Here is a 27,865-nt window from a genome sequence, read left to right as displayed (position 1 = left end):
ATCAATAGTACGTTACAGATCTAGTAAAAAATAAAATCTTTTTGATCAAGTGCAGATAGAGAAACTAAATATCTGCGGTTCATCTTGCATCAGTTAATTTTAAAATCAGCAACCAGACAAGCTAAACTTAAAGCCTGTAAACATTTCCGTTGTTTTTACCATCGGATGGTCTACAGTTGTTTTAAAAATGTTGTATAATTCTATGAGTAGTTACAACGTTTATTTTATTAAACCATTTTATCGATAAAATATCTGTAATCACGATATAATCTATATTTTATAGATATTTAAGTATATTTAGCCATGACTTAGATAATTTAGTACAATGTCAATGTTTTGTTTTAAAACTTTTTTATAATATATCGGATTACAAAATGGTTCCGTAAGATCAGAAAGTATGTTTTAACTTTTTTTAATATTTTTTTCTTAGCAACTAATATTGTAGTAACCTAGTGAATGAATTCAAAAGAAACAGCAGAAAATACGCCTTAAAATGCGCATGATTTTAATGGTCACTAAAAAATAATTAGCGATAGAAAACTGGTTATTAACGTAGGTTGCCTTATAACGGAAGGTTTTTACAAAAAGAAATCTAGAACATTCTGCCAGACTATTATTAAAAAAAGTCTCTTGTCTATAGCATCGACTTTTCTTGTATAAGGACTATGCAATAATTTTCAGCATCATGTAGAATCTCCGGCTAGTAGTTTTCTATTTTTTACTTTCAGATTCTTATAGAAAAATAGACGTTTGTGCATAAAAATTTAAATGACGCGTGAAAATCTCGTGATCTTTGCGACCCACCTCAACTGACGTATCTGTCCTCGTAACCAATCATTCATCTTCTAAGTGAGAAGACCCTATTATCTCATTGATGAACGAAACCTTGTACTCGAAACTGACGAGGTCGAATTGAACAAAATTTAGAATCTCCAGCTAGTTTCTGACCTCAACAAGTTACCTTTAAATAGAAAATCGTTTCCAAAGCTCAGCCTCGTGTGACATTTATACTAGATTTTTTAGATATTGGAGTGGGTTGAACTATTTCTTAGTGTATTTCCCATCTATCGAAGTTTTGCTTGAAGATAATGTAATTAATTATTATAAGTCGAAGGGGGCTTTTCTTCTACGATTCAAGCCAGGTTTTCTTGAAGCGGAAATTGTAGTTTAAGGTTTTTAAGAACTTACCCAAAAACTCCTAAAGACATATGATAAGTATGTTTTAATTCAATGTACAAAGAAATACGTAACAAGGTCATTTATAGATTTATTTGAAAACAGTCATGGCTATTTAAATATTGTATGTGCGGTCTAGAGTTACTAATGCATAAAACTTGTTGGGATTTTATAAACATAGCGAAAGAAATATGACTTGTGACTCTCAAAAGTATTTCAATTAAATAATTATACATTATATGATATGCTGTATGTGATGGGAGTGGCTATTTTGCTACCAGATTGCCACTGTTTGTTGTTACGTAAATGTTACGAGAAACTGTCTGCCGCGGCATCACTCGGAGAGCTAAATCTTTTTACTTATTCTTCAACAAGCGTGTTTAATACTGCCTTAACTGACTTGTCGACAAGCTTGTCTCTATAGAACCCTTATAGACTTCTAAAATATTAAATTCTACACATCATTTGTATTTCTGTTTCATCACAAAGTAGAGTTGGACAAACAGACGCAATGATCGGTCTTTTATAATGTGTGATACATATAATTGTTGAGTTTGTTCCACAGTACAAGCTTGTTTGCTCTGCAATCAGTTTACTCGATCAGTTGGCAGAGACGGTACATTATTTACTGATTACAACTAAACACAAATATTCCCAGCCGCCCTCAACGTCCACTGATAACTAAAGTCAATACGTAACTACGTAAATATGTTTTTACATTAAATACATATTGATCGTTGTTTTTTATATGTAAAACGGAATTTTTAATGGAAAACGTCCACATGGTGTAAATACCTGAAACCCCCTCCTGTAAACACAATTTTTACGTTTACATCCAGTAACAAAGTTAGGATTTTTAACAGAATAGATTTTAATTTTTAGATTTTCAGTTCTCTTATACAGAGATATCTCAGGAGATTGGGTTCTTTTTATGTGAGAATAAAAAGTTGTAACAACTTACCGTACATACCAAACTCTAATCAACCATACTATTTATAGTTACTTTGTTTCTCTATCAAAAGTCGTTACTAGAATTGTCTATTTAATCTATTTCTTTCAATCTTAAACTTCCTTAATCTTCTACTGTTTAAAATTTGTATTTAAAACCTAAATTATTTAAGAAAAAACCATTTATAAGACTTCCGTTACAATGGATGAACTGTTTGTTCATGATTTCCTTAGAAAATGAATTATAAAAAAAATGCATCGTGCCTGGCACGTAATACTTTGAGTACGTGACGATTGTGCCAGCTTCGATCTCGATACGCTTCAGTGATTCAAATATACTTGAAATTATATTGAAATTATATAACAACCTAGAAACAAGTTCTGTCCAGAGACGAGACCTAGCATTGGAGCATCAAACAAATTCATAAGACAACATTTTCTAACCAAATATATACGTCTTTAGTCTCTATGTTTTGTTCCAAGAATCGATATTGATTTTAGATTTTGTTAAATCCTTATTAAATTCTGCTTCAAATGTATGAGATAAGAGTTTTCTTTCCTTTCCACGTGTCTTCGCAGCTTCGTATGTAAGAAGTCGCTAACAAGTCATGATGTAAATTAAAAAAAATAGCTAATTTACTTCCTTGTGAAATTGCTAATGTTGGGTTACAGGACTTTGCTATGAAAATATCTAAAGGTCCACACTGAAATATTATCTTCTTTCTAAATTGTTTCCTTTTTATATTGCAATAATTTGGACACATTGAAAATTTGACATAAGGCTTAATGAGAAACTTTGCTCAAAAGTTCGTGTGATTATAGGATTATAAAGTAAGTTTGTAAAAAGCGCCATCTAGTTAAATATTTACGAAACTCATCTTGTGCAGATAAGAAACGTCTCTATCTGCAGGGAGATCTTACTCATCAGAAAACTTAATAATTAAAATATTAAATAAAACAAATTAAATTATTAGGAATGTTCAGATACGAAATTTATTACAATTTCCATAATCTAAGTCAATAATAAACTTAACCTAAAAATGAATAGGAATCAATATCGACCACTAACATTATGCAAGGCAGATCAAAAATATCACTCTAAAACAGAGCGCAAATAACACTTCAGATCACTATCACGATCATAACTCCTTAGAATTTTCTGGAAGGCAGAGGAACGCCTTCGAACATGTTAGATTAAAAGAATCACAAGCCGACTGCAACCACGTCAGTTTATCTTTTCGAACCACAAACACGTAGAAGAAAGGTACTCCGAGAGCGATGAACGCGACACCAATTCCGACTTCCATTGGGTTTTTAAAGCATGAGAAGACGACGAGGAAGGTGCAGACGACAAGGAAGATCATGGGGAAGAGTAGACTGACTCGAATGGGTCGGTGCAGCTTCGGATGCGTGTACCGCATCCAGAGCAGGCCAGCAACAGAGCACAGGATGAAGATGGCCTCCACCGCGGTCACGTAGATCATCAGCGACTCCACGTCGTTGTACATTAGAAGCACTAATGTAACCAAACACTGCAATAAGACATACAAAATTATATACAGATATATTATATAGATTAATTAGAATACATTTACAAAATTTAAGTCGTATTAGGTACAGTCGGGGAATCTAGCGGTGTTTCTTCTTAGAAGCTATAAACTTTTAAACACTATGAAACGAGACAAGTAACAAAAACCAATACAACTCAGATTATAAATGTATCTGTACAGAAAAAGTCGTCTAGTGCTACATGGCTACTTTCTTTTATTATTATACCTTCGTTTCAACTCAATGCTATCTAATTAGTTCTTCGTAGGAAGAAGCGGAATTCGTCTCGTTGCAATGAACAAGGGTTTTTTTCCTGAAGTGGAACACCGAGAGTTTCCGCGACTGTGCATATAAGGATTTTTAGTTCTTAAAATCTACAATCACTTAGTTTATCATTGAAACAATTTCAATTTCGCGTACAACTATCCTTACCTCGCTATTGTCGCTCATCAATCTAGGACATGTTGTGACCTTATAGCGACGACTTTGATATTTAAATAAAATTACAATATTTATCAAAATATATACAAAATCAGTGATATTTTAAAGCTTATTAGTTTAATTAAATTGCAAATAACAAAAGTTGCCGTGACATTAACGTTAAACATTTGCTCTGAATCAACTAAGTTTGTTGTTTCAAGTACAAATGAACGGTAACACAAAAATTTACATTAACTCACCATAAATATTAACGACGGCACTGGGGTCAGCCTCCTAACATCTATAAGGGATATAACTAATGGTAGATGACCATTCCGAGCACCAACGAAGAATAGTCGCGAGGAGGCGTAGATAGCTCCGTTTAGAGAACCGAAAGTGCAGAGAGCGACGAACAGTGGCATTATCCAGGATACCACGCCGAGGATTTTCTCGCTAAATGTGACCGCCACTGCTTCGGACGCGTGTATCTCTGCGTTGGTGAGCACAGCGAAGTACGCAACGTTGGTGAGCGCGTAAACAATTGTCACCACTGGCATTGATATACATATCGCTCGTGGTAAATTTCTGAAAAAATATTACTTATATAAATCTATATTAATGTAATAAAGAGGAAAGTTTTGTATTTTTGTATATATTGAAATAATTCAAAAATTACTGGGTCGATTTTAAAAATTCTTTCACCGTTAAAAAGGTAATTTATCTGTGAGTAACATAGGCTATATAATTAAATTTCACGAGGGCGAAGTCGTAAGCAATAGTTAGTATATATATAAAGAAGAAAGATTTGTATTTTGGTACGTAATGAAATAACTGAAAAAGTTGGCCGATTTTAGAAATTATTTCACCATTATAAAGCTATTGTATCGGAGAGTAGATAACATAGACTATTTTTTTTTTAACTCCAAGAGGACGAAGTCGCGAGCGACAGCTAATGCTAATTGAATCACTAGATATATAATGTAGTAAATCTCTAGGTAAATTGTGAAAAAACCTTAATCGACTATAATCGTAAGGGCCCGTCCCACTGGCTTATAGCTTAAAAATGAAGTTACTGTCAGATAAGGGAACAAAATACATTTCCATCACATTTACTATTTGGTGGGACAGGCCTTTAAAGTCCACAGTTATAGTGATTAAACTGTCAATTATGGCCAGTATCCCAGTTACTTTTAATCATTCGTATGTTTATAGTTCGATAACTTCATGAAATGCGTTTCCGAACTACGTAACTTGAGTTTTACTTCGTTGAAATTTAACAACCTAACACTAATAACTCACTAATCATATTAATATTATAAATGCGAAAATTTATATGAATGGATAGATTTTTGTAAGTTTTTAAAGCCTAAACGTAACGTATTTTAATGAAATTTGGTATAGATGTAGAGGATAGTCTAAAAGAACTCGTAGGCTACTCACTTTTTATGCCATGCGGACAGAGTCGCGAGCGAAAGCTAGTGGTAATGTAAATGGAAACTTCAGAAACCTAGCATTAGTAATATAACTTACTTGTAAGGTTCCTTGAGTTCTTCAGTGACGAAATTTAAATAATTCCAGCCGGAATATGAGAAAAGACCAGAGTAGAACGCGATAGCAATGTCCCCTGGTGCAGTTTTCGTGCCTTCCATCATGTTTTCGAGGTTTTCAGTATGGCCAGAGAATAAATACCAGAGACTGGCGAAGAATGTGACGAGTAGTGCGAGGATCTTTGCAGCTGTAAATGAGTCTTGTACCCTGGTCACCCATTTCACGTTGTAACAGTTGATTGCTGTTAGGAAACCTGTAAATGGTAAGATATGCTGTTAGAAATAAAAAAAAAATAGACATTAAATTTAATAGTATATTATAGAGATTGATAAAAAACAATTTGAATTTTATATAATTTAAATCTTTGGAGTTAGTTTAGATTTTTCTTTTCGTTCCAAAACATAAAATGTCTCGTAATTATTGATTTTTTTTTAAATTAGCAAAAGTTTGTCTAATAAGAAAACAAAACTAATGCGCATGATACAAAATCCTTTTAAAGAAGCATGTCTTGTAAAAGCCATGTTTGAAGCTCACATCAAAATTCAATTCGAGACGGCACAAAAAGACTATATATAATATTTGGAACTTAATCTCGCATGCAGCGTATAGTCGGTTTATTTTTAAATTGTATGAAGAAGAGATTACGAATAAAAGATATTTCTAATACGTATAATTTATGACCAACTAGCTTTCGGCCGCGACTCCGTCCGCGTGGAATTAAAAAATAACAGAAGTGACTAGTATGTGTTCTTCCAGACTATACTCTACATCTCTGCCGAATTTCATGGAGATCTGTTCAGCCGTTAAGGCTATAAAGTCTAACAAACATCCAACCATCCAAATTTTTGCATTTAAACATTAGTAAGAATATATTATCGCTATAAAGCGTTTACATGCTGCTGTTTCTAGTAGTGAGATTTTGTTTTTGGACTGAATTGATACGAACCGTAAATGTTAATTTTCATCTCAAGAAAATAGCTATGGTGTAATTTATTTTTATAAAATGTAAAACACATAGTAGAGTTAAATATATTTAGTGAGCGTTGTAGAGTACCAACCCTCTTTTAGACATCTGTTCAACTTCACCCTAAATAAACTGAAGGTCAACGAGTCTATAGCATTTTAGTTTAAAGAGGACACAATAGCTTGAAGCCCTAGCGAATTGCTCGGGACTCAATAACGCTCCCTATTCAAACTAACAAGGCGAAGAATTGTTAGGATTCAATTTTAAACTCGAGAATAATTTCCGGTCTGACATCTTCACATCGGGACCTCTTGTAATATTCTAAACGAGAAGACACGTCTTAAGTACTACAAAACATTTTTTACAGAATAAATTTAGATCTAAAACCTTCATTCAGTATTTTACTCGTATACACCCATATCGGACAGAATACCTACTACGAGTATAAAATATTTTTGACGTCTGTCTTCTATATATTTATAGAATATAATTACAATAGGAGTGAGTTAAGTAATTTTATACAAAAATATAATATTTTGAAGTTATTATTAAATGACTTTAAGTGCAGTAAATCCGTAGTAAAAATATTATAACGACAAGGTTTTATTTGTCAAAAGATATTCCAATACTGTCGTGACACTGAACGTATAAATCGAGGGCAGGCTATCTGATCCAATCTTAAGTGCCCTTACGCCGTAGAATGGGATAATTCCTTGTAAGAGTGTAACAGTTAACAGCTCACAGCACGGTGCGGGAGGAAGCCCTCATTATCCTGTCAGCGACAATCGACCGGGCCGCTTCGTGTCGTGCTAAGACAATCCACGGTTATATCTCGTCTTGAATGGTACAAACTCCTATCAGTAACTGATAATCCTATTTACATGCTGTATGGTAAAAGATTGACCTCAGGAACCACATTTTTCAAATATCTATACCAAATCACGCTGCAAGCAAATCATACTAATATTATAAATCAGAAAGTTTAGATAGATGGATGGATGTTAGAGTTTTGTAGCCTTAATTGCTGAACGGATCACGATGAAATTTGGCATAGATGTAGAGGATAGTCTAGAAGTATACATAGGCTACAAAGTTTTTTTTTACTTCTACACGGACGGAGTCGCGAACGCAAGCTATTATTTAATATAGTATGTATGTTATGTGACTACTTATCCATAATCCGTTATCCAAAGCTAAGTTATAAAATAATGTTTAAACATTTTAACATAGAGGTATTTTTCTTAGGTGCATTTTTCTTAGTCTTACTGAAACTATTTACTAATAGGAATAGTGTCGTTTTGTAACCTCAATGTTTGATCTAAAACAATGTTACGATAACGATTAAAAATGTTTATTTCAACCAGTATACTCGCAAAAGTTTAAATTAGGCTTTACGATTGTGACAAGGCTATATTTTTATCAAAACAAAAAACTTTGTTGATATAAATCTTATAGAACTGATAAGATTTCCATTTCCAGTTAATGAAAATCTTGAGCAAACAGTTCTGGTATCTCAGCTATTTTCCCGCCCAAATGTGTCTACGATATTTATTTATAGATAAAAAACGTTTTCGCGAATTCTTTAAATTTAAATTTGGTTACAGATAAAAGGACCTTGTCATTTATCTGTGTCTAGTTGCAAAAGGGGCCTTTTTGTCGAAAGATTAGTTAGGCAAATGTCTCTTCTCCTTCTTGAAGTATGAAACGAAAGCAAACTTTGCTGTACTTTTATATACATTTGAATTATAAGATAATAAAATCATGAGAAATGTTGTTTTAAATATAACCCTTTTTTCGTTTAGAACGTTGTATGATTAATAACTTTCTTAATATAGAAACATTGAGTGTTGCCATAAGACGAAAACCAGTCGGCTGTATGATTGCAAACATAAATCAAAAGTCGTTTTTTCACTGCCAAAATACTTAAGAAACAGTTCTGGGAAGTCGTGATGTAGGAAATAAATAACCGAAATTCGATTCCTGGAAAAGAAACCGGTCCCCTGCATGGGGTGATGCACTTCAATGCGGTTTGTCCAGAAAAGCATTGCGTCGAATTTGTAATGAGCGAAAAAAAAAAAATTACGCTCTTTACATGTCCAACTATATTTCGTATATAAAATTATGGTATACGTTGTACAGTATACAAATATAAATGAAAATAACCGAAGTCAGTTTATGGTAACATACAATATTGAGAGATTTTTTAAATGTCTTATTCTATGTTCTTATTCTTTGAGACTAACCGTTAATAGATGTATAAAATACGAGCTGTTGCCCGCAACTTCGTCCGCGTAGTATTAGAAAACATGCGAACTATATTAATTACAAATAGCTACGTATCCCACGGGAACCGGACATTTCTCGGGGATGAAGTTTATCCCCTGTGTATTCCATACTTTGTTTTATATCTGTGCCAAATTTCAATAAGATATGTTGAACCGTTGCAGAATGATAGAGTAAACATTAAAAAACTAAATTAATGAATCCCACGGGAACCGTAACTATTCCCGGGATGAAAAGTAGCCTATGTGTTCTTCCCGATTACGCTCTAAATCTGTGCCAAATTTCATGGAGATCCGTTCAGCCGTTTAGGCTACAAACGCTTACAAACATCCATCCATCTATCTAAACTTTCGCATTTATATTATTAGTAAGATATCATAAACATATACATTTTGATATACGGTGAAATATGATATACGTCATACTATCTCTTTGTGCAAATAACGTGCGCCAGAACACCTGTCTAATTCCGAAGGTTAACATTACTGATGTTGATAGTGTCGTAAGTCGTTTAAGTTAAAAAAAAAACACAATAAATGTGTAATCAGACATTTATGGACAATTAATTTAGTTAAAAGTGTCAAGTCAGAACTTCCTCGATTAGTTAACATCGTTTTATTTAGTCCGTTTTTAGCATAAGATAATTAAGAAATCAATATGTAATTTTTTAAGGTTATCAAAACCTATATCACCTTGACTCACTTAAAACTAGCTTAAGTTACTTTTGTTTATTTCATACTTTCATTTTATTTTACTAAACATTACATTATTAAAAGAATTTGGGTTGCGTGAAATGTGACATGACTAAGGGAGTGGTGACTGAGATGCCGGATGATAGAGTTATTTGGACGACGAAAACCTGGTTCGCCGACCATACAGGAGAAGGATAAATTAGGGAAGATGATGATTATTTTAGTAAATATAAATAGACATTATATACTATATATATGTATTACTTTACTTAATAATACTAAAGATACTTACAAGTGACAACAGCGGCTATTAAACTGACAGCATCTGTGGGGGGTTGGCAAGCAGGCCACAGAGGCTGTAGAATATTCTTCGCGAAAGTCAATGCCGTGATAGCGTTGCCCGTAGGCACCAAGATGAACAGCGCTACCCAGAGGTACAAGAAGGCGGGTAATGGTCCAAAAGCTTCCCCTATGTACGCGTAATCTCCACCAGATTTAGGAATCATTGTACCTGAAAAAAAAATACATTTCTTATGCGTGGTTACTGAAGTTTCCATTTATTTTAGTGTTAGGTTGACCTAAGTTTCAACGGAGTAAAACTCAAATTACGTAGTTTTGAATAGCACATGAAGTTATCATACTTAGTTATAAACACTAATAGTTAAATGTAGCTGGGAAACCGGACATATGAAAATCTTTATCCCTCGTATGTCCTCTTTGTCTTTGCAACCTTTTCACTTAAGGACGCACTTACATATGTAGATTTTTGTGTCTTTTTTAGAGTTCAATTTTATATCTATAGGTACTTACTACAATAAAGAGGAAAGATTTGTATTTTTGGATTTTTGTATGTATTGAAATAACTCTAAAACTACTAGACCGATTTTACAAATTCTTTCACCGTAAGAAAAGTAATTTATCTGTGAGTAAGCAGGGTGAATCGGCACTTATTGAGCTAGCGCGCTCTACTCTTCGGCCGCGTCTTCACTTGGCTTAGGTGGAGTCGTGGTCAAGCGCTGCTTTATTTATGTTAAAAAAAAAGAGTAACAGACTATAATGTCGCGCGGGCGAGGTCGGTGTAGACACGATGATTAGAATTGCATTTAGCAAATTAAATTGTTAAAACCCATGTTAATTTGAAAGGTCCACGACCGATTTTGATTTAAAGGGTAAAAATTCATAATAGTCCTTTGATGTGGGGAATCCGCCTAAACTATCGGCAAAATTAATATGTCGTATTTATATCGAGTGTGGCTTAAACCAGTCATAAATAGATAGGCAAAATATTAATAACGCCGTCTCATCAAAACAAAACACTATCGGTCGGTTTTACTAACTGATAAAACTTTATTACTATACGCAAGCTATTGTATCTATATATCATTTTACTGAAAAAAAACTAAGAAACTGATATTTTTACTAGAAATTCTATTTAAATATTATTAGTTTTTTTAACAGACATGGTTTTTTTTTTGTTAAATTGACATTCTGTTTTAGCAAGTACACGTAAACATAGAGCCGTTAGTAAAAATATTGAATGCAAAAAATATAATTGTCAATTTTAAAAAAAAGTCATGTAAAACCCTACATTATGTAACGTCACATAACTGATAATTTTATCAATAGGTAACTAACCGCTACATGAACCTCACTGTTTTAAATAAACAATTTAAATATACATCAAGGTTTCACGTCATTAACGCATATTCACTTACGCTATTGTAACAAAATGTTTTAAAACTAACAAGTGATGTAATTTGCAGCAATATCATTTAAGAACATAAGATTTTTAGAGCGTGTGCCTGAAACTAAACTATCGCACAACTGTTTAGTCTTATATGGAGATGAGCACACTTCTCAAATTTTAGTTCTGCAATGAAGCAGTTGAATTGGCTGCAAAACAATCGATAATCGCAGAACAGTTATTTGTTAGATGTATAATTCCATTTTAACTAAAAAGTCGAATTGTTTCGGCATAACTGCGTAAGAAATTAATTGACATAAAAAGTTTTGCTCGACAACAATCAACTGGTCAGTTAAAATTGTCAGAATTGAGGGTCTGTAAAGAACTTTAGGCGCAATTTAGTTAAGTTTTAACATGCGTTTTAACAATCAATATTTTGTAACAAACAAGTATAGTTCTGGTGAAGAAGGATAAAGCTATACACTTCCTGTATTGGTATATATTTAGTATCGTAGTATGTAGTAAATGTCGTCATCAGACAAACATCTCTCTCTCTCCGTTTGAAATAACTGAGAAAACAATATATTTCGTGCAGGGATTTGAACTGTGGAAAGCTTCGATTACTTATAGTTTCTCTAGAGGGGAAAGACACAGTTAGGTGTGGTTTACAAGATCTTACCAATTTTAGAAATGCGGTAGTTTACATAGATGGATGTTTGTTAAAGTTTATAGCCTTAACGGCTGTACGGATCTCGATGAAATTTGGCATAGAGTAGAGGATAGTCTGGAAAAACACATATGCTACTAGCTTATGTTTTTTTTATTACATGCGGACGGAGTCTTATGCGAAAGCTAGTATGCAATAACGTTGTTTAAAGTTTTCCAGCGGTAATTCCATAAAACGAGAGATTAAAGGGTAACTTAATGGGTCAACCGAGATAAAAATAAGATAGTCGGCAGAAGAAAATGGGTTCAGCGTGAACTAGTCTTTATTTATGGATATAGTATGTGTACGACCTTTTTAACATAATGACCCGAAATTAGCAGTAGTGATAATATTTAAATCGTAATTGTTTTTCATTATAGATTAGTTTATCGTACAGTAAACAATAACAAACATTACAATAGCAAGATATGAGCTTATCTAAAAAGTAAGAGCATATTTCATTTTGTTTTTTTTTTCTGAAAAATGTAATCAGCCTGTGTTACCATTACAAATTATAGGCGCATAACTCGATGCGAGAAAAGAAAGTTATTAATCTTGCATTGCGGTTGCTAGCGTATAGCGTAACATATTTTCTATTTAATAATTATGCAATGTGCATTACTTATAGAAGTTTTCGTAAATCAATTCAAATAATATCCTTGCTCCTTTTAAAATCAAGTAAAAATTAAATTGTAAATTATTGCAGTATTTCATCATCATAACGAGTTGAGTTTTGGCGGCAAAAACCGAACTGGTTAATTAACGTTGTTAATTATTAGTAAGAATGGTGTTAATGTTTGCACTTACCTAGTTCGGCGTAGCACAGAGCACCGATCATTGATATGAACCCCGACAGCACCCAGACTATGAGAGCCATACCCTTGGAACCGGCATTCTTGAGCGCCAGGCTTGGAGACACGAAGATACCAGAGCCTACTATCACCCCCACTATAATAGCTACCCCATTCAATAAACTTAACTCCTTCTTCAAACGAACTCGCTCACTCGAGCCTTTTTCATCATTTACTTCCCCGACATCAACATCTTTTGGTTGCAAACCCTCGCTATCTGATACTTTTGCCATTTTTATTGATTATTTTAATTTAATAAATTAATAATTTTATACTTAAAATTCGATAAATAATTTATATCTTTAACTGGAAAATACAATGTCTGTCATATTATTCAATAGACGAAATTCTGAGCCTCCGCTATGCGGACATTGCATCATATCTCTCAGTATGCCACTGAAAATACCACGTGCGATGTGGACCAACATAAAATAACCATAGAATACTGATAATGTCTAATAATTGTTAACCGCCACACTTTTGCCGATAACACGCAACTTAAACGCACTATGAATACCACATAACTTGACTATATCAGGTTAAAATATTCAAACATATGTTTCAATTTAATTACTAATGTACAATAAATTAAAAAAAAATCCGATTAGAATTAAATACTATACGAAAAATAAATGCGAAAAATATTGGGATACCATCGAAACTTGGTTGATACAGAGCACGTTGTAGACACGTTCAACGTGACGCGACCCCACTTTACAATTCACTATACTTCACAAAGTTAACCACGACTGTCTACCGCCATCACATGCTTGCATGCTGAAACGACATGAATGAGATCGGCACGCCAATTGATTCTAGACCTTATCCCCATACAGCAAAGTGTATTATAATTTCATCGTTCACCATGTGAATTCACTGCCAAGTTTGAATAACCGGTTTAGAGATATCCGTCTCGTTCTTTTAAAGCACGTGTGTATTTGGCATACTTTTCCCCCGAAACTAATTAGATGCAGTCAACACACGGTGATAATAGTCAGCTTAGCTACTGATAACCGCTAGATCATTGATAGCGACCACGACCAGATGAAGTTTCTTGACACAGGATATGAGTAATTCATTTGTACCAATGGCCGCACTTTGGGGTCAATGACAGCATTTGTAAAGTTTACTACCATATTGTTTTATTAGTTGATCAATAAATAACAAGTAAAAGGACGGATGGATGGCTCTGGCTGGAAATCTTACTAGTATTATAAATGCGAAAGTTTAGATGGATGGATGAATGGACAATATTTGTTGGAGTTGGAATATATTTTGATGAAATTTGGTACAGATGTAGATAACAGTGTGGAAGAACACATATGCTACTCACTTTTATTTTTTTTTAATTCCACGTGGACGAAGACGCGGGCAAAAGCTAGTATTTGTATAAAAATATCCTTCATTATCATTAAATTATAAAAAAAAAACACAAAATACACAAATGTTATTCAGCAATAGAAACACAATGTTTCAATATCCTTTTTGCATCATTTATCCTTAAAAATGAAACAGGCAAATAGTGACCCTCTCCTTTGACATCATTGCTTTTAGGATCATAATTCAAATAGGAAACTTATCAGTAAAACTCCAGTAAGATTTAATCAACAACTCGCCAGTTCTTGTTTTATTTTTAAATCGACAATCTACAAAAAAAGCAACATAAAAATATTTTTTAACACATTAAAAGACGAAGTAAAATCAACAAATATTAAAAAAAAAAACAAAGTATTGGTATTGTCTTTACCATGGTAATAATTTTTTCTTCAATATTCTTAAGAACTGTTTAACCTAGGTAGTATGGTATTCCACGAGCAAAGAATTAAGGTATTTTGTAAACTAACATGGAATAGCTTTCACGCCATCTATCGACGTTATTTTTCGTCAAAATGTTTTCATAAACTATAAAAAATGTTTTAATCTTAAATAAACATTTTCAGTATGAAAAAATATTTATTATTATTAACAAGAAAATTCAGCCTTAGGCCTCATACAAACAAGTTGTTTCAACATTATTGTATAACAAAGTTATTTATTAGACTTTTTCACTTTTTGCTTCATATTTAAATATTCTTGCTGTACCATCATCTGATGTAGATAATAAAATATTTTGTTTTTCATTATAACATAAATCAAATATTTCCAACCAGTGGCCCGTTAGCGTTAAACTTCTTTCTCCAGACCTTCCGTCATATATCCTAATAGATCCATCTAAACAACCAGTGACAAGTTGATCATTTATCCAAAATATTTTTGTCACTGCAGCGGCAACACCATCTTCTTTCTTTGAACAATAATGGCGGATCATTTGTCTCCCAACATCCCAAATCGTAACTGAACCATTTAATGTTCCTAAAAGAAATCAAACAAGCTATAATTTAAGTTTATCATTATAAAAAAGGTTATCATTATAAAAAGGATATCATTATAAAATAATAGCATTCATCATCATTACCAGCTCACTAAACATCTTAAATTGGCTTTGAGCGAGTGGCTCAGAGCCTACATCAAGTGTAGAATATCATTACTAAAAGGTTATCATTATAAAAAGTGTATCATTACAAATCACTAATGGGGGAAGTCTTTTTAGTCAAGCTAACGTTAATTTTGATTAATATATTTATATGGTTTAGTTATTTTGTATTTGGTATTATGGGACTGAAATGTTTTAAGGAAACAAAGTCCCTACAAAAAATTATTAAAAAAAATATCCTTTACCCAATGCTAAATATCCCAATTCTTTGTTTGAAAATGCAACAGCTTCTAAATCATTATCCGTTTCCAATTGGGCGACAATTTTACCATTGACAGATGTTGTCAATACAGCCTTTCCTGTAAAAAAAAACAATTTGTCATTTAATCTTTTTTTTAGTGAATAATTTATGCAGATTTGACTGTTAATTAGTTTTTGCTAATATACCATTATGATGACAATTAAGAATAAATGGTTGTTTCATATAAAACATCTGTAAACCGTCAGTAGTAAAACTATTACTTTATGTGACTGACAAACAAGGTGATGTTTTTTTTGCATAAATGCATGTCTGTTTTTATGTATGACAACTACAGGAAATTCTTAAAAAATAATAATACTGAGTTAGAATCTCACTTGCCATAATTTTTCTGTATGTTTGTCAGTATATTCTCATATTAGATTTAGTTAGGTTCAGGTTATTTGGTACTTTTTAATCAAGATTCTTTTACAAAAAAAAAATTACCATCTGTAGATATAGATGCCAAAATATTATTTTCAGGGTGGGTATCAACGTCTGTAACTCTTATCTGGTGGACACTTTGTGGCACTTGCTGAAGCACAGAATTTGTCTTCAGATCCCAAATTTTTACTGTGCCGTCTTCATAACCACATACTAAACGAACACCATCGGAGAAGAGCTGAAAAATGTTACACATAGTGTTTTAATTTTGTGACAAAACATTTGTAGGTATTACAGAGTTCCTATTTAATATAGGATATTGCATATACATATTTAGGACATAAATATGGATACAATATAATTTACAAGTAAGGAAATATGAATAGTATCTCCAGATATATCTATTTTGTGAAGGTAATTAGTCAAATTAAATTTAAAAAAAATTACCTTGCCACATTCTGTTTTCACATTATGACCAGGTAATATCTTTGTATCTCCAGAAGGTATTTTAAATACAAAAATATCACCAGAAGCCCCACCACATATTAGCACTCTTGTTCCAAAATGCCAAAGGCCCCAAATTAAATCACCAGCCTCATATTCAAACACCACTGGCCACTCCTGTGTACTCTCAAAGTTGCATTTCCAAACTTTTATCAATCCGCTCATGTCCACGGAGGCTAAAAATGCCCCATCAAAACTGAATCCAACAAATATAACAGAATCTTTATGACCAGTACATTCAGTTATAATTTGGCCTGTTTCCGTTGACCACACAAAAGCTTTATCATCCTCGCCCCCAGTAACAGCAAATTTACCGTCAGGATGTAAATTACAGCAGAATACTGATCCATTGTGTTTGTTAAACAATACAATTGATTGATCTTCAGGAACTTCCATGTCTGCGTCTTCTTCCTCTTGGTCTACTTCTTCTAAGTTCATGAGGTCTTCTTGAAACTCCTCCATTTCCTCCATGTACATGAGGTCATCGCCTTCCATGCCGTTGATCTCATCTCCGTTGATCGACGACGGTGGAGTATCTTCCGCGCGAAATTTCATTTTTGCAACAAAAATAAAATGAAAACTCTAACCTGAATGTTCTTATCAAACCCGGTATATTTGCTACTCTACTTTAATTTTGTAATGTTTCGGTAATATAAACTGCTTTTATAACATTTACCAATTGAATTAGATATACAAATCAATACAACGTGATGAAATAGTATGATCTCACGGATCTTATAATTTACAAAATGTGTAAAAATGTCACAACATTCAAAATATCAATTGATATTAACAAGATTTCAGTGTTGTAAGTATATACCAATTATTTCTTATTATAAATACCTATATACACGATCGGTCGAGTTAAATTCACGTTTTCCATTGTTAGCAAAATATTCTTAACACCGGGAGTAGATTTACTGTACTACATTTACAACAATATTTTGATATAGAACAATTTTAGAACCTCTTTGCAGCTGTATAGCTGTACAGCCGTGTTGCCATCGAAAACTTTTACTTGGCCGTGAACATCGCGTAAAAAAGCCGTGTTTGTATGGGAAAGTATCATCGACGAGACGTAGCACCAGTAAAAAAAAAACTTTTTACATTAGCTAAATGTCGCAGTTTTAAGCAATTTTCAATGTGTTTTTCAAGACTTTCAGCCTATCCAAAGTTCAGTTACTGATATAATAAAATATGATATTAAATTGGAACTGTAACTGTCAGACTGTCACTGTCATAAATGTGAACACTGTCATATGAACTTTGTTAAGAGGTTATAAATTGTAATTGTAATTCTTTTAATGATTTAACTGCGAAAAAGCGTTTTAAATCAATATTTACAAAGCCAAAGAAATTAATAAATTCAAATATGGCTTCTATTAAGAATGGTACATGTAAAATAATTATTATGAAGTTTATCAAAACAATATAAAAACGAAGACTATATGTTTTTATTTATTTTTCAGCACTTTTGCAAACTCCTTGCACCTTTTTAATTGCTCGGAGATTTCGTGGTAAGATAAATATACAGAAACCTCGTAAACCTCACTTTGAGAGACAATTGTTGATAGACTTAACAAAACCCTATTATGGACCCCCTAAGTACACCTTACCCGATGTAGTACTTTGTGATAATACTACAACTGAGAACAAGAAACTAATCGACAATCCTTTTGAACGAATACTGGCAAAGGAGTGTCTTGACTGGTTTAACACTTCAAAAATGGTTGTTTTTTTGCATTTAAATTCAATAAGCATGGAAGATAAAACGCCGATTTTTGCTGCTCTCAGAAAAAATAATATGCAGTTAAGAACTTATGGCAAGAAAATTGTAAAGATGGCTACAACTGGGACCCGCTATGAAGCTGTCAATTGTTTATTTAACTCTCATCAAAATCTCATATTCGGTCAACCGGAAAGTGCTGACAAAATGTTTAAAATTTTAAAGAAAGCTCCACAGCTTGTTGTAATGGGTATGTATTAACAGTTTTACATATATTTTTACAAACTTATCTTTATTTAAAAATTCTCTAGTTATTTATCTACTTAGATTTGGCTTTTTTCAATAAATTAATAATGTTGTTTTATTATTTTTTGTTTTATATGTATTATTGTTCTGTGGGGCAGGGGCTTAGTGAACCATCACACAGGGCATCACCCTAGTTTGGACACCAGTCCCCTGCCCAAAGGAGAAATTAGTATAGTTGTCTTTTTATTTTGTTTTATTTTTTTTTATTTGTATTTGAATTTAGCCTTCAAACAACCATTTTGTTGACAAGACTTATCTTGAGTTGCTGTAGTTTTCATTTATTTTATCATTACCAATTGATTAATTAGTTTTAGATTAGGTTTCATAGAAGTAAAACTCTAGTTATGAAGTTTAGAAATTTATGATATTTTAGATATTTATGAAGTTATCTACCCAAAATCACTAACAAATAGTAGATGGAAAACCGAACATTAGTCAACTACTTATTTTCTTTTTCTTTTCAGCTGCCATAATTGAAGATCGTTTATTATCCAAAAATGAACTGGTTGAATTTAGTAAACTACCAAACATTGATATGGCAAGAAGTCAATTGTGTGGTGTTCTACAGAGTGCAGCATCTTGCCTTGTCGGCCAGCTCAATCAGAGCCAACAGACCTTGGTTTCTCATCTTGAAAAACATGTAGAAATTAAAAATAATAATTCATAATGTTTAAAAAAGAATAATCTAAAATATGATTAAATATACTTAGTAGCTTACAAGTCTTTAAACCTACTTAATCTTACCTTTAATTTCTTTTATTTCAGGATAAATGTAATAATTTAAGCAAAAATATAGTTATAATATGATTGGGCATTTTGTAAAATGCCCAGGCTACATTTAAAATTATAATTTACAATACCATATTTGTCTCTAAAGCTTGATTTCATTATATTTTATAAAAAGGAATTCTTAAATAAAAGAGAGATAGGCTTAAAATTATTATAATTTGCATGTAACACAATCTTTGGCATATATCATTTAAACTTATGACCAGTCTAAAAGAGATCAAAACATTACGGCTACCTTAAAAACAATTCATTTGTTTTAAACTTGAGCAATGTAAAAAATGCAAAATTATATCAAGACACTTCTAAAACAACATCTATGAAAAACTACGAAATAATTTGTTAAAAAATAAAAATATGGAACACTGCAACATAGTGCCGGGCGTTTAAGTTGGCACGTTGGGAAACGAATACAAAGGTTCGCCATGCGCCAAAATTAATAGGTACAGTCGTGGAAATTAGCTGTGTTCTACTTCAGGAAAAATTTCCTTGTGCATTGCAACGAGACAAACTCCGTCTCCTCCTACAGATGACTAATTAGATAATAGTGAGTGGTGCAAACTAAGGAATAATATAAAAGAAAATGGCGTAACATGAACCGATTTTTTTTTCTTGCAAATACATTTATAAGCTGTTTTATTTGGTTTTTGTTGTCGTCTCGTTTTAAAATGTTCAAACGATTGTAGCTTCGATGTTAGAACACCGCAAGTTTCCCCTACTGTACTATAATTGTTTTGGAATATTATGATACATTTGGTGTCTGTAGGATGAAAAGTTAGGGTGCTGTCACACGGCTCGTGGCTGAGGCTAGAGCGGTCAGCGCCACTGCTGCTTCTACTTCATCCCGGTCGTGGCGTAAATTGTTCACTGCCAGTTGGGACTTTGAATCGATCTTTCGTCGTCTACCCTCACCCCACCATGAATAGTTAGTCTCGCTAGGTTGGAACCGCGCAGCGCTTTCTAACCATTTGCTTAGCAGTAGGGGACTCGTTATATTTTTAGAGTTCTCAATTTTTCCACTCATGTGATCGATCTCATTGGAATTGTTATTAAAGCTTTCGCATTTCTCAGTTGACAGCGATGAATCGGTGTCTGGATGATATTCTTCATTAGATTCAGGGCTACTTTCTAATCGAGTATCAATGTCCAGGGTGTCTTCAGGATTTGGTCCAGGTTCGCTCCAAATGCTGTCGTCGGAGCAGATGCTGAATTGTTCGACGTTGCCTTGGGCCCGGTCGTTATAGGTACGAATCAAGTGGCCCCATGTCTGTTGGTTTCGATCTGCGTTGACATTTTTTAATTTTCTTCTCCAATTGGCAAACCAGTTGCAGATCTGGAAGCAAAATGAGAGTTTAGCTAGAATCTTTACTCTAATATCCGTGTGGTGAGAGTCGTATATTTCTCCAAGAACATGTAACTTATTTTTTACAATGTATATGAAAAGGGCATTATGTTTGTAATTTTGTTTAAGTGTGGAAACTCATAGTTGTGAAATAAAATACCATTCCAAAAAAATTCAAACGACGGACCCTTTATCCTTTTCTACGGTTAAACAATGGCCAAAATATATTGCTTTGAAATAATTAAGCATCTATCAACGTTGATCGCTTTTTAATTTTACATGTAATTTGAATGGTTATGCTGTATTGATATTATTTACAGTGTTAACTGTTTCATAATAAAGTGCGCGCTAACTTATTATTTGCACATCAAGATCGCATCCTCGGTTGTGTCTAACCAAGCAGTGACAAAAATAGTGCCTATTTATGTACAAACGGTAATTCTTGGCATAAATCCAATTAGGTTGCATGTAGGCACCAACCTGCCTATTTGAAAACATGTATTGTTAAAAACTGAAAGTGTATAGAATTCAAATCTATTACCTGAATGTAAGTAAGTCCTGTTTCTCTCGAGAGATATTTTTTCTCTTCGCGGTTTGGGTAAGGGTTGTCTCTACGACGAACGAGCCAGTCTTTCAAATATCGTTTAATTTCTGGTGTGAACAGCCTCTTCTGTGGCCGCTGACCTGCCACTAAGCTTCTCCTATAAACAAGAAACTCTAATGTACTCTGTACTGAAAAAAATATTGTAACAAATGTTCGTATTGTTTGCGACGGGCGCGACTGAAAGGTCAGTTACATATACATACTTAATTCGTATGTGACGCACAAAGAAAATAATATTCCAGTACTAGAATATGAAAGTAATGAGTCATCGACTAACCGAGTATATCTCCTGTTTCGCACCGGCCTCAAGGACTTTCCGCTGTCTTTGGACGGCGATCCATCCATGTTTGCCTCTTTCGTCTCCTGATCTCTTTGAATAAGTGTCATCGGATTACAGTCTTCCTACGTTCTTTTTCACACAATGAAATATTAGGAATTCAAAAAACAATATTTTTTAGTATTCAGCCAAGTGCGTGCGAGCACGTGCGATGGGCCCGTAGCTTGCGACACGACTCGTGGACTCGAGATGTCGCCGTGGGGGATGCTTACTGATCTATTAAAAAATAAAGACATGAAGTCATAAATAGAATCTGGTTAAGGCATGCGTTTAATCGAATCGAACATGAGATGCGATCGATTGCAGATTTGATATCTATGTACCGATGTAATAAAACACGATGGTCACATTCCACAGATCATTTTTGGGTGTTATTAGTCAGGGCACATTTTACCGCGTTTTAATTGAATATATTTGTAACTTTTACTATAGAACACATAATGGACTTTATTCGAATACCTTTGTTGCGAGCAATTGTATTCAGTAATCATCATTAAAAACAAAAAACATGTTAACTGTTACGTGTACTATCGAGGTCAATGTTCTGGTCTGTTCACATTTAATATCTTCGTCCGATATCTTCATTAGGAGTATTCACAACGAGACAATTAACTAAAGGTATAATGTAAGACTTTGTTTATAAATTATTATTATTCAAATGTACGTACCTGTTTGTGGGAAAGCTCGCGGGTTGTGTGAAAATGGCGTCGGATAAACGGGCGAGAGCGACGGCAGCGCCGCGGCGCGTGCGCTACGTTTTGCTGCAAATTCATGTTATTTCAGGATGTCTCCCGCGATGTCTTCAAACATCGTTCAAACAACAACAGTGAACATGTTTTTTAATTAACTCGTACAAATTTAATCAAATAACACAAAATAATAGTATTTCATGATTATCTTTTTTATTTGAGTATGCACGTTTATTTCTTTTCGTGGTTATTTTAGATAAAACGTGTAAACAGTTCGATGTTTGTAATTTGATACCATTGTAGGAAGATCACTGATCTGTGACTTGTTTTTAAATCATTGAAAGATGAGTGAGACTACTTGGTTATTTTTGTCAGGTTTAACAGTAAAAATGTACGTTATTACTACTGTATCATATATACGGACATATAATCACGAAGCAAAAATTGCGTAATTAGTATCGTTAATTGTTTCTTATTTCTTGTTCCAAAGACAAGACGCATGTGTTGTTTAGTAAGATATAAGATGTAAGAAGCCAATGTTTTTGTTTTAATTTTTTTTATGGACCCCAGCTAAGCTAATCTACTCCAGGTCCCTTTTTTTCTGGCATTCGTTGTATTCATTATAGAAAAAACGATGTCCCTCAATATTACTCAGTTGGAGAAGAAATTGTTTTATTGTTTGAATTACAAGTCATTTTGATATTTACAAGCAGATTTAGATTGTATGTTTGATAACGGCTTAAATTAGGCTGTAATTGTAATTGTAATGTATAGTTAAATGTTTATCCGACATGAATCAGATTAATGAATAATAATGCGTTGTCAGTAAACACGTGTATAGAAAACATCACATCGCACGTGCTAGCGTTGCGGTTGTACACACGTTCTATTATTTTGCTGTATGTTAAAATTGTTTTTAAATTTTAAGTCATTAGGTAATATGCAACGTAAAATCTATACGACATGGATGTTTGTTGAAACAAACATTTGCTATTTTACTTTTCGTCGTTGTTAACACATTTGTGTATGAACTTTTACATTAGTGGTATTTTTATCCTTACGGAAAAATATACATCCATATTTAAATTAATCGAGACGAAGGTTTCCCTAAATAAAACCGTCTCTACTGTAAACGATCTACATTACCTCTAGTTACTACAAATGACGCAACTGAAGTGCTGTCTGACATCATTGGGTCTTCGTCAAGTAACAAGCAGATAATATGATCAATTTATCTAACTGCAATATGTATAAAAATATTCAAATCTATACATAAATGAATTGAAATAACATTGAGGGCGAAATATAATTCAAGTTGTTGTTAAAGTTGATTTAATTTTCCCGGGCGATATCCGTTGAGTCAGAATATCAGAATAATGGGCATATTGTCACTAATAGAGCTGTCTCTTTTTCTCTTATAACAATTAGTATCTGTTTTCTTTATCTAACCGCGCACAGCTGGCCCGGCATCGGTTGCACGCTACATAAATTCACACAGCCACACATGCGCCGCGGCCGTCCCTCGGTTCGTTTGTATGACATGCTGCGAGCGCTCGCGTGTTTCACAGTTTGACGTGAACTTGGTTACCGTTTTGCCTGTACCACCACTGTTAAATATAAAAATGTCCACTAAAAGTGTGTTAGTTAAATAGAAAATATCACAGTAGTAGGTACAAGTCAAGCACGGCAGTCACGTACCTTGGTCGATAGTAAAACGCGGGCATTTCTCGTAAAATCCACGTGCGTTGTGTTTACCGGTGTTTAATACTTGATTGATTTTTTACGTTATGGGTGAAGAAATACCAAACGGGGACACGAAAGTCGTTTTAAAAAGGAAAATAACCCTATTCAATGGTGTCGGTATTATAATTGGGACAATTATCGGTTCTGGAATTTTTATATCGCCGACTGGAGTGTTCAAATACACAGAGTAAGTATGATTTATGTTTTCCCGCCTTTTTTACATTTAGGGAGAATTGCTTGTTTTATGGCTTTGTCTGAGTTTATGAATATGAAAAGTAAAGCTAATATATGGTTTGATAAATAGCAATGTATATGCTAAAATGTAATATATATGTGACCATTTTTTTTTGCAAAATCCAAGTATTTTCACCCATTCTCCCTTAAGTCATATGTTTATATCGGACCTTTAAATCTGGCCAATTAAACGATAACCTAAAACATGTTGACACAGCCACAGTATGAGGAAGTTCAATAACACATTTCTAACGACATCCTTGTGTTTCGTATTGTACTCTGACGTCTGTTTGATTTATTGATTTTATTTGGGTAATAGTAAGTAGTTACTGTTGACGTTGGTCATGGCTCAAAAATTTAGATTTGTCAAAAAATTATTTAAAACAACAACATATTAGACATTAACATTTTTTTGGAATTGTTTCCTGTAATTTAGTAAAAAAAACTGATTAGTACAATATTACATAAAAATTTCCCTTATTGTGCCAAAACTTGCCATCGGTAAAGGGCATCATTAATTTGTTTTTCCTCAGTTTTTTTTTTATAACATAAGGTGGCAAACGAACAAGCGGCCACCTGAAATCGCCAAAATGGCGAAGCGACCGCTGCCCATAGACATCCGCAATTGCAGTTGCGTTGCCTACCCTTATCCGACGGAGGAGGAGACGCACATAAAGAGGATATTTCCCCTTCCTATGCATCTCCTCCACCGTCAAATCCACTTCCTCTTCCCAACCTCTCTTTATAAGAAAAGGGTGGTAAAGGGAAAGGGACTTAAATTAGGCCTCCGGCACCACACTCACATCAGACGAAACACGGAATTGCTTCCATTTCACGCCTGTCTTCTGTGTGGTCGTGGTATTACACCGGGCGTGCCGGCCCATTCGTGCTAAGATGTTAAAGTGGGCACTACCACTGTTGTAATGTGACTAATGTCGTAGTTAGGCGTCTGACCAATTTGTCATCGTCCAGGTTCGATCCTCGCCGTGTACCAATGTGCTCTCAATTTTCTAATTTCATGTGTAAATCTATCCGGCGTTCTTACATTAATTCAATTTGCACATGTCCGAGAAGACATTAAAATGTGTGTGAAACCACACGCATTCGGCCACCGTGGTTAACTAAGGCCTAGTCGTCCCTCGCTGAGAGCATCGGAGGTTCCCTTCTCGAGTATCTTATATTTCGAATACTGAATAAGTTTTTTAGTCCACTGTATCTTTAGTCAATAATTTTTTAATTCTATCTAAGCCTATCAAAACGACTTCATAAGGTGAAGAAATAATTGTTAATGATGACAGGTATCGTGTCGTTTCTGATAGATTTGAAAGGATGGCTGAAATTTTAAGTTTTCTCTTGATTCAATGATTAATAGTTCTTCTTGTTACCAGTAAAATAGCGTGACCATTAATACTTTATTATATTGTTGACTATCATGACAAAGTTTTTTGTGAATCTTAAAGTCTAATAGTGTTTGTCTTCTTTCCATGAAGTTATAATACTTTTTATCTTGCAATTGTTAACGTCTATTAATAGTAATCAGTTAAACCTAAGTGCTAATAATCGTTAAGTTAGCGTGCACCTTTTTAAGTTGAAGCGGTCGTACTGCGAACAACTTACTAATAGGGCCAAGGTTGATACAACCGCAAATCAAACTTACATCTACACATAAACTGACTATTTTAGGATTAAGTTTGTTTTAATATATGTAGTCTTACTTGGTGTGGAATTTTTTTGGGCACACATTTTCTTAACAAAATAATTGTATTGTTCAGAAATGTCGGAAGTACATATATGTTCTGTATATGATATATTGTTAATTGACCGAATTCCCAAAAGAAGGAGGTACGCAATTCGATATTTTTTTATGTGTGTTACGGCATAACTCCGCCGCTAGTGTTTGTTTGATTTTATTTTGTTTGGAAGTCGGTTTTGTTTTTTATTAAAAAAAATCTTGCATGTAATTGGTTGCATCAATTCAAATGGAATTACAAGACCACAAATTCCTCCACAAATGTTTCCCTGTATGCCTTCCGCTAAATGTCTAATGACCTTTATAGTATTACTCAGCGGAGTATGAAAGGTATTTTATCTCTGTTCTCATTCATATTCTCAACAAGAAACAATTGTTTCAGATCGGTAGCAGCATCATTGATAATATGGTTGGCCTGTGGTCTACTATCGACATTAGGAGCGCTATGTTATGCAGAACTGGGCACTTCCATCACGAGGTCTGGTGGTGACTATGCCTACATTTACACGGCGTTCGGTCCTTTGCCGGCGTTCCTAAGGATATGGATAGCGCTGCTCATCATCAGACCAACCACACAAGCTATTGTTGCTCTAACCTTCGGACATTATGCGGTGAAGCCTTTCTTTCCTGAATGCGATCCGCCACAAGATGCTGTGAAGTTGCTGGCTGCTGTTTGTCTTTGTAAGTTTTAAATATCGGATTATATTTTTTATTGGTGTTTCTCGCGAAACAAACGATTATTGTGCGACAACCTTAACAGATAGATATATGTTATCGTGGTCTTTAATTTAGCAAATTCAATGAGATACAATTCTTTCATACATCCTACGTCATCATTTTTATATAAGTTTTGGTAGGATTGTATCTTCATAAAACATTCCTAAGGTCAATAAAAGCTACTTAACTCTTCATAAATAAAATTTGGTTGATCGTCATGCAAATTATTAAATGATTCGCATACTGATAGCAACAGCTTTTTGAGTAGGTTGGCAAACCATTTGACCCCAATTATTAGTTTGCGGCGTCTCAACTTACTGATGCGGGATCATGTTATAAAAAAAACACGACTACCATATACAAATAATTTAATTTGAGATTTTTGACTGTTAAAGATAAAAGGGAACATGATTGATCTGCGCTTGGTAGGACCATGTTTATAATATTATGAAAATCATTAAAAAAATCAGAATAAGTTCCAATAATAATGATTGCATACTAAGAGATATTAAACTAATTTGTTCCTACTTAATTTCGAGAACAATCTAAAAGGGCGTCTAGAAGAGTAGAGTCATTCGGCGCCGAGTAGACGCTATGAGAGTTCTCATGTGCGAGACACGTCCCAAGTCGTTAAGATATCATTAGACGGCCATTCTCTCATTACCAGCATAGCTTTCTTATCCATTATGTGTTTATATCCCTTAATCACAATGCACTATATTTTAATATCACAAAAGCACTTGTGACTTAACTATTATCGATTATGAAAATATGCTTATCATCAGCATTAACATAAACATGCTTAGTTTGCTTTGAATTCTTTGAACTGTACAATTTTTCTTGATTAGATAATACAAGAAAAGTTTTATTTAGAACTCAACTAGCGTGTTTTTAGTAGTATACATGGCATTTAATTAACATAAGTATGATATTTCCATTGCCATAGATTCATCAACAAAATAATTTTTTTTCTTAAATAAACGAGTAGTATTTCTGTGTATTTATCAATAACTCACTTTCCCACTATTTTAAAAATTTATGGTACTTCTATTGAACATGATGACACATTAAAGACGATGCGTTTGGAATAAAATTCCTATAGTAATTTACCAGGCCTAAAAATCTTTTGACCTCCGTGACGTTGTTAGGTTC

At 33.6% G+C, this 27,865-nt stretch overlaps 5 protein-coding genes across 5 annotated transcripts in view; 2 read left to right on the top strand and 3 right to left on the bottom strand.

Annotated features, from left to right (window-relative positions):
• Positions 1–3,091: 3,091 nt before the first annotated feature.
• LOC106099683 (large neutral amino acids transporter small subunit 1) lies at positions 3,092–13,545 on the bottom strand. Its single transcript, XM_013278292.1, has 5 exons — positions 12,777–13,545; positions 9,872–10,090; positions 5,623–5,893; positions 4,353–4,677; positions 3,092–3,656 (listed from the first exon to the last, which is right to left on the bottom strand). The coding sequence occupies exons 1-5, from the start codon at positions 13,051–13,053 to the stop codon at positions 3,264–3,266; spliced, it is 1,485 nt and encodes a 494-aa protein (XP_013133746.1). The 5' UTR covers positions 13,054–13,545; the 3' UTR covers positions 3,092–3,263.
• A 1,208-nt stretch (positions 13,546–14,753) lies between these two features.
• Positions 14,754–17,486, bottom strand: LOC106099684 (angio-associated migratory cell protein). The gene is made up of 5 exons (XM_013278293.1): positions 17,323–17,486; positions 16,423–17,015; positions 16,039–16,213; positions 15,539–15,652; positions 14,754–15,172 (listed from the first exon to the last, which is right to left on the bottom strand). The coding sequence occupies exons 1-5, from the start codon at positions 17,360–17,362 to the stop codon at positions 14,856–14,858; spliced, it is 1,239 nt and encodes a 412-aa protein (XP_013133747.1). The 5' UTR covers positions 17,363–17,486; the 3' UTR covers positions 14,754–14,855.
• Positions 17,487–17,811: 325 nt separating this feature from the next.
• On the top strand, positions 17,812–19,249 carry LOC106099685. Its single transcript, XM_013278294.1, has 3 exons — positions 17,812–17,870; positions 17,949–18,455; positions 18,976–19,249. The coding sequence occupies exons 1-3, from the start codon at positions 17,852–17,854 to the stop codon at positions 19,176–19,178; spliced, it is 729 nt and encodes a 242-aa protein (XP_013133748.1). The 5' UTR covers positions 17,812–17,851; the 3' UTR covers positions 19,179–19,249.
• A 571-nt stretch (positions 19,250–19,820) lies between these two features.
• Positions 19,821–22,415, bottom strand: LOC106099545 (homeobox protein Mohawk). The gene is made up of 4 exons (XM_013278113.1): positions 22,249–22,415; positions 21,521–21,796; positions 21,181–21,340; positions 19,821–20,630 (listed from the first exon to the last, which is right to left on the bottom strand). The coding sequence occupies exons 2-4, from the start codon at positions 21,628–21,630 to the stop codon at positions 20,073–20,075; spliced, it is 828 nt and encodes a 275-aa protein (XP_013133567.1). The 5' UTR covers positions 21,631–21,796; positions 22,249–22,415; the 3' UTR covers positions 19,821–20,072.
• A 1,349-nt stretch (positions 22,416–23,764) lies between these two features.
• Positions 23,765–27,865, top strand: part of LOC106099831 (large neutral amino acids transporter small subunit 2) — an 18,135-nt gene continuing 14,034 nt past the window's right edge. The window contains exons 1-2 of the mRNA XM_013278500.1: positions 23,765–24,199; positions 26,379–26,677. Of these exons, the coding sequence (XP_013133954.1) occupies positions 24,057–24,199; positions 26,379–26,677 (442 nt within the window). The 5' untranslated portion in view covers positions 23,765–24,056. The remainder of the gene's footprint in view (positions 24,200–26,378; positions 26,678–27,865) is intronic.

The sequence above is a fragment of the Papilio polytes genome, unplaced genomic scaffold (genome assembly GCF_000836215.1).
Source record: "Papilio polytes unplaced genomic scaffold, Ppol_1.0 DF824102.1, whole genome shotgun sequence".
NCBI classification, from domain to species: Eukaryota; Metazoa; Arthropoda; class Insecta; order Lepidoptera; family Papilionidae; genus Papilio; species Papilio polytes.
Note: the sequence above shows the minus strand (reverse complement) of the source record. Positions and strands in the feature narration are given on the sequence as shown.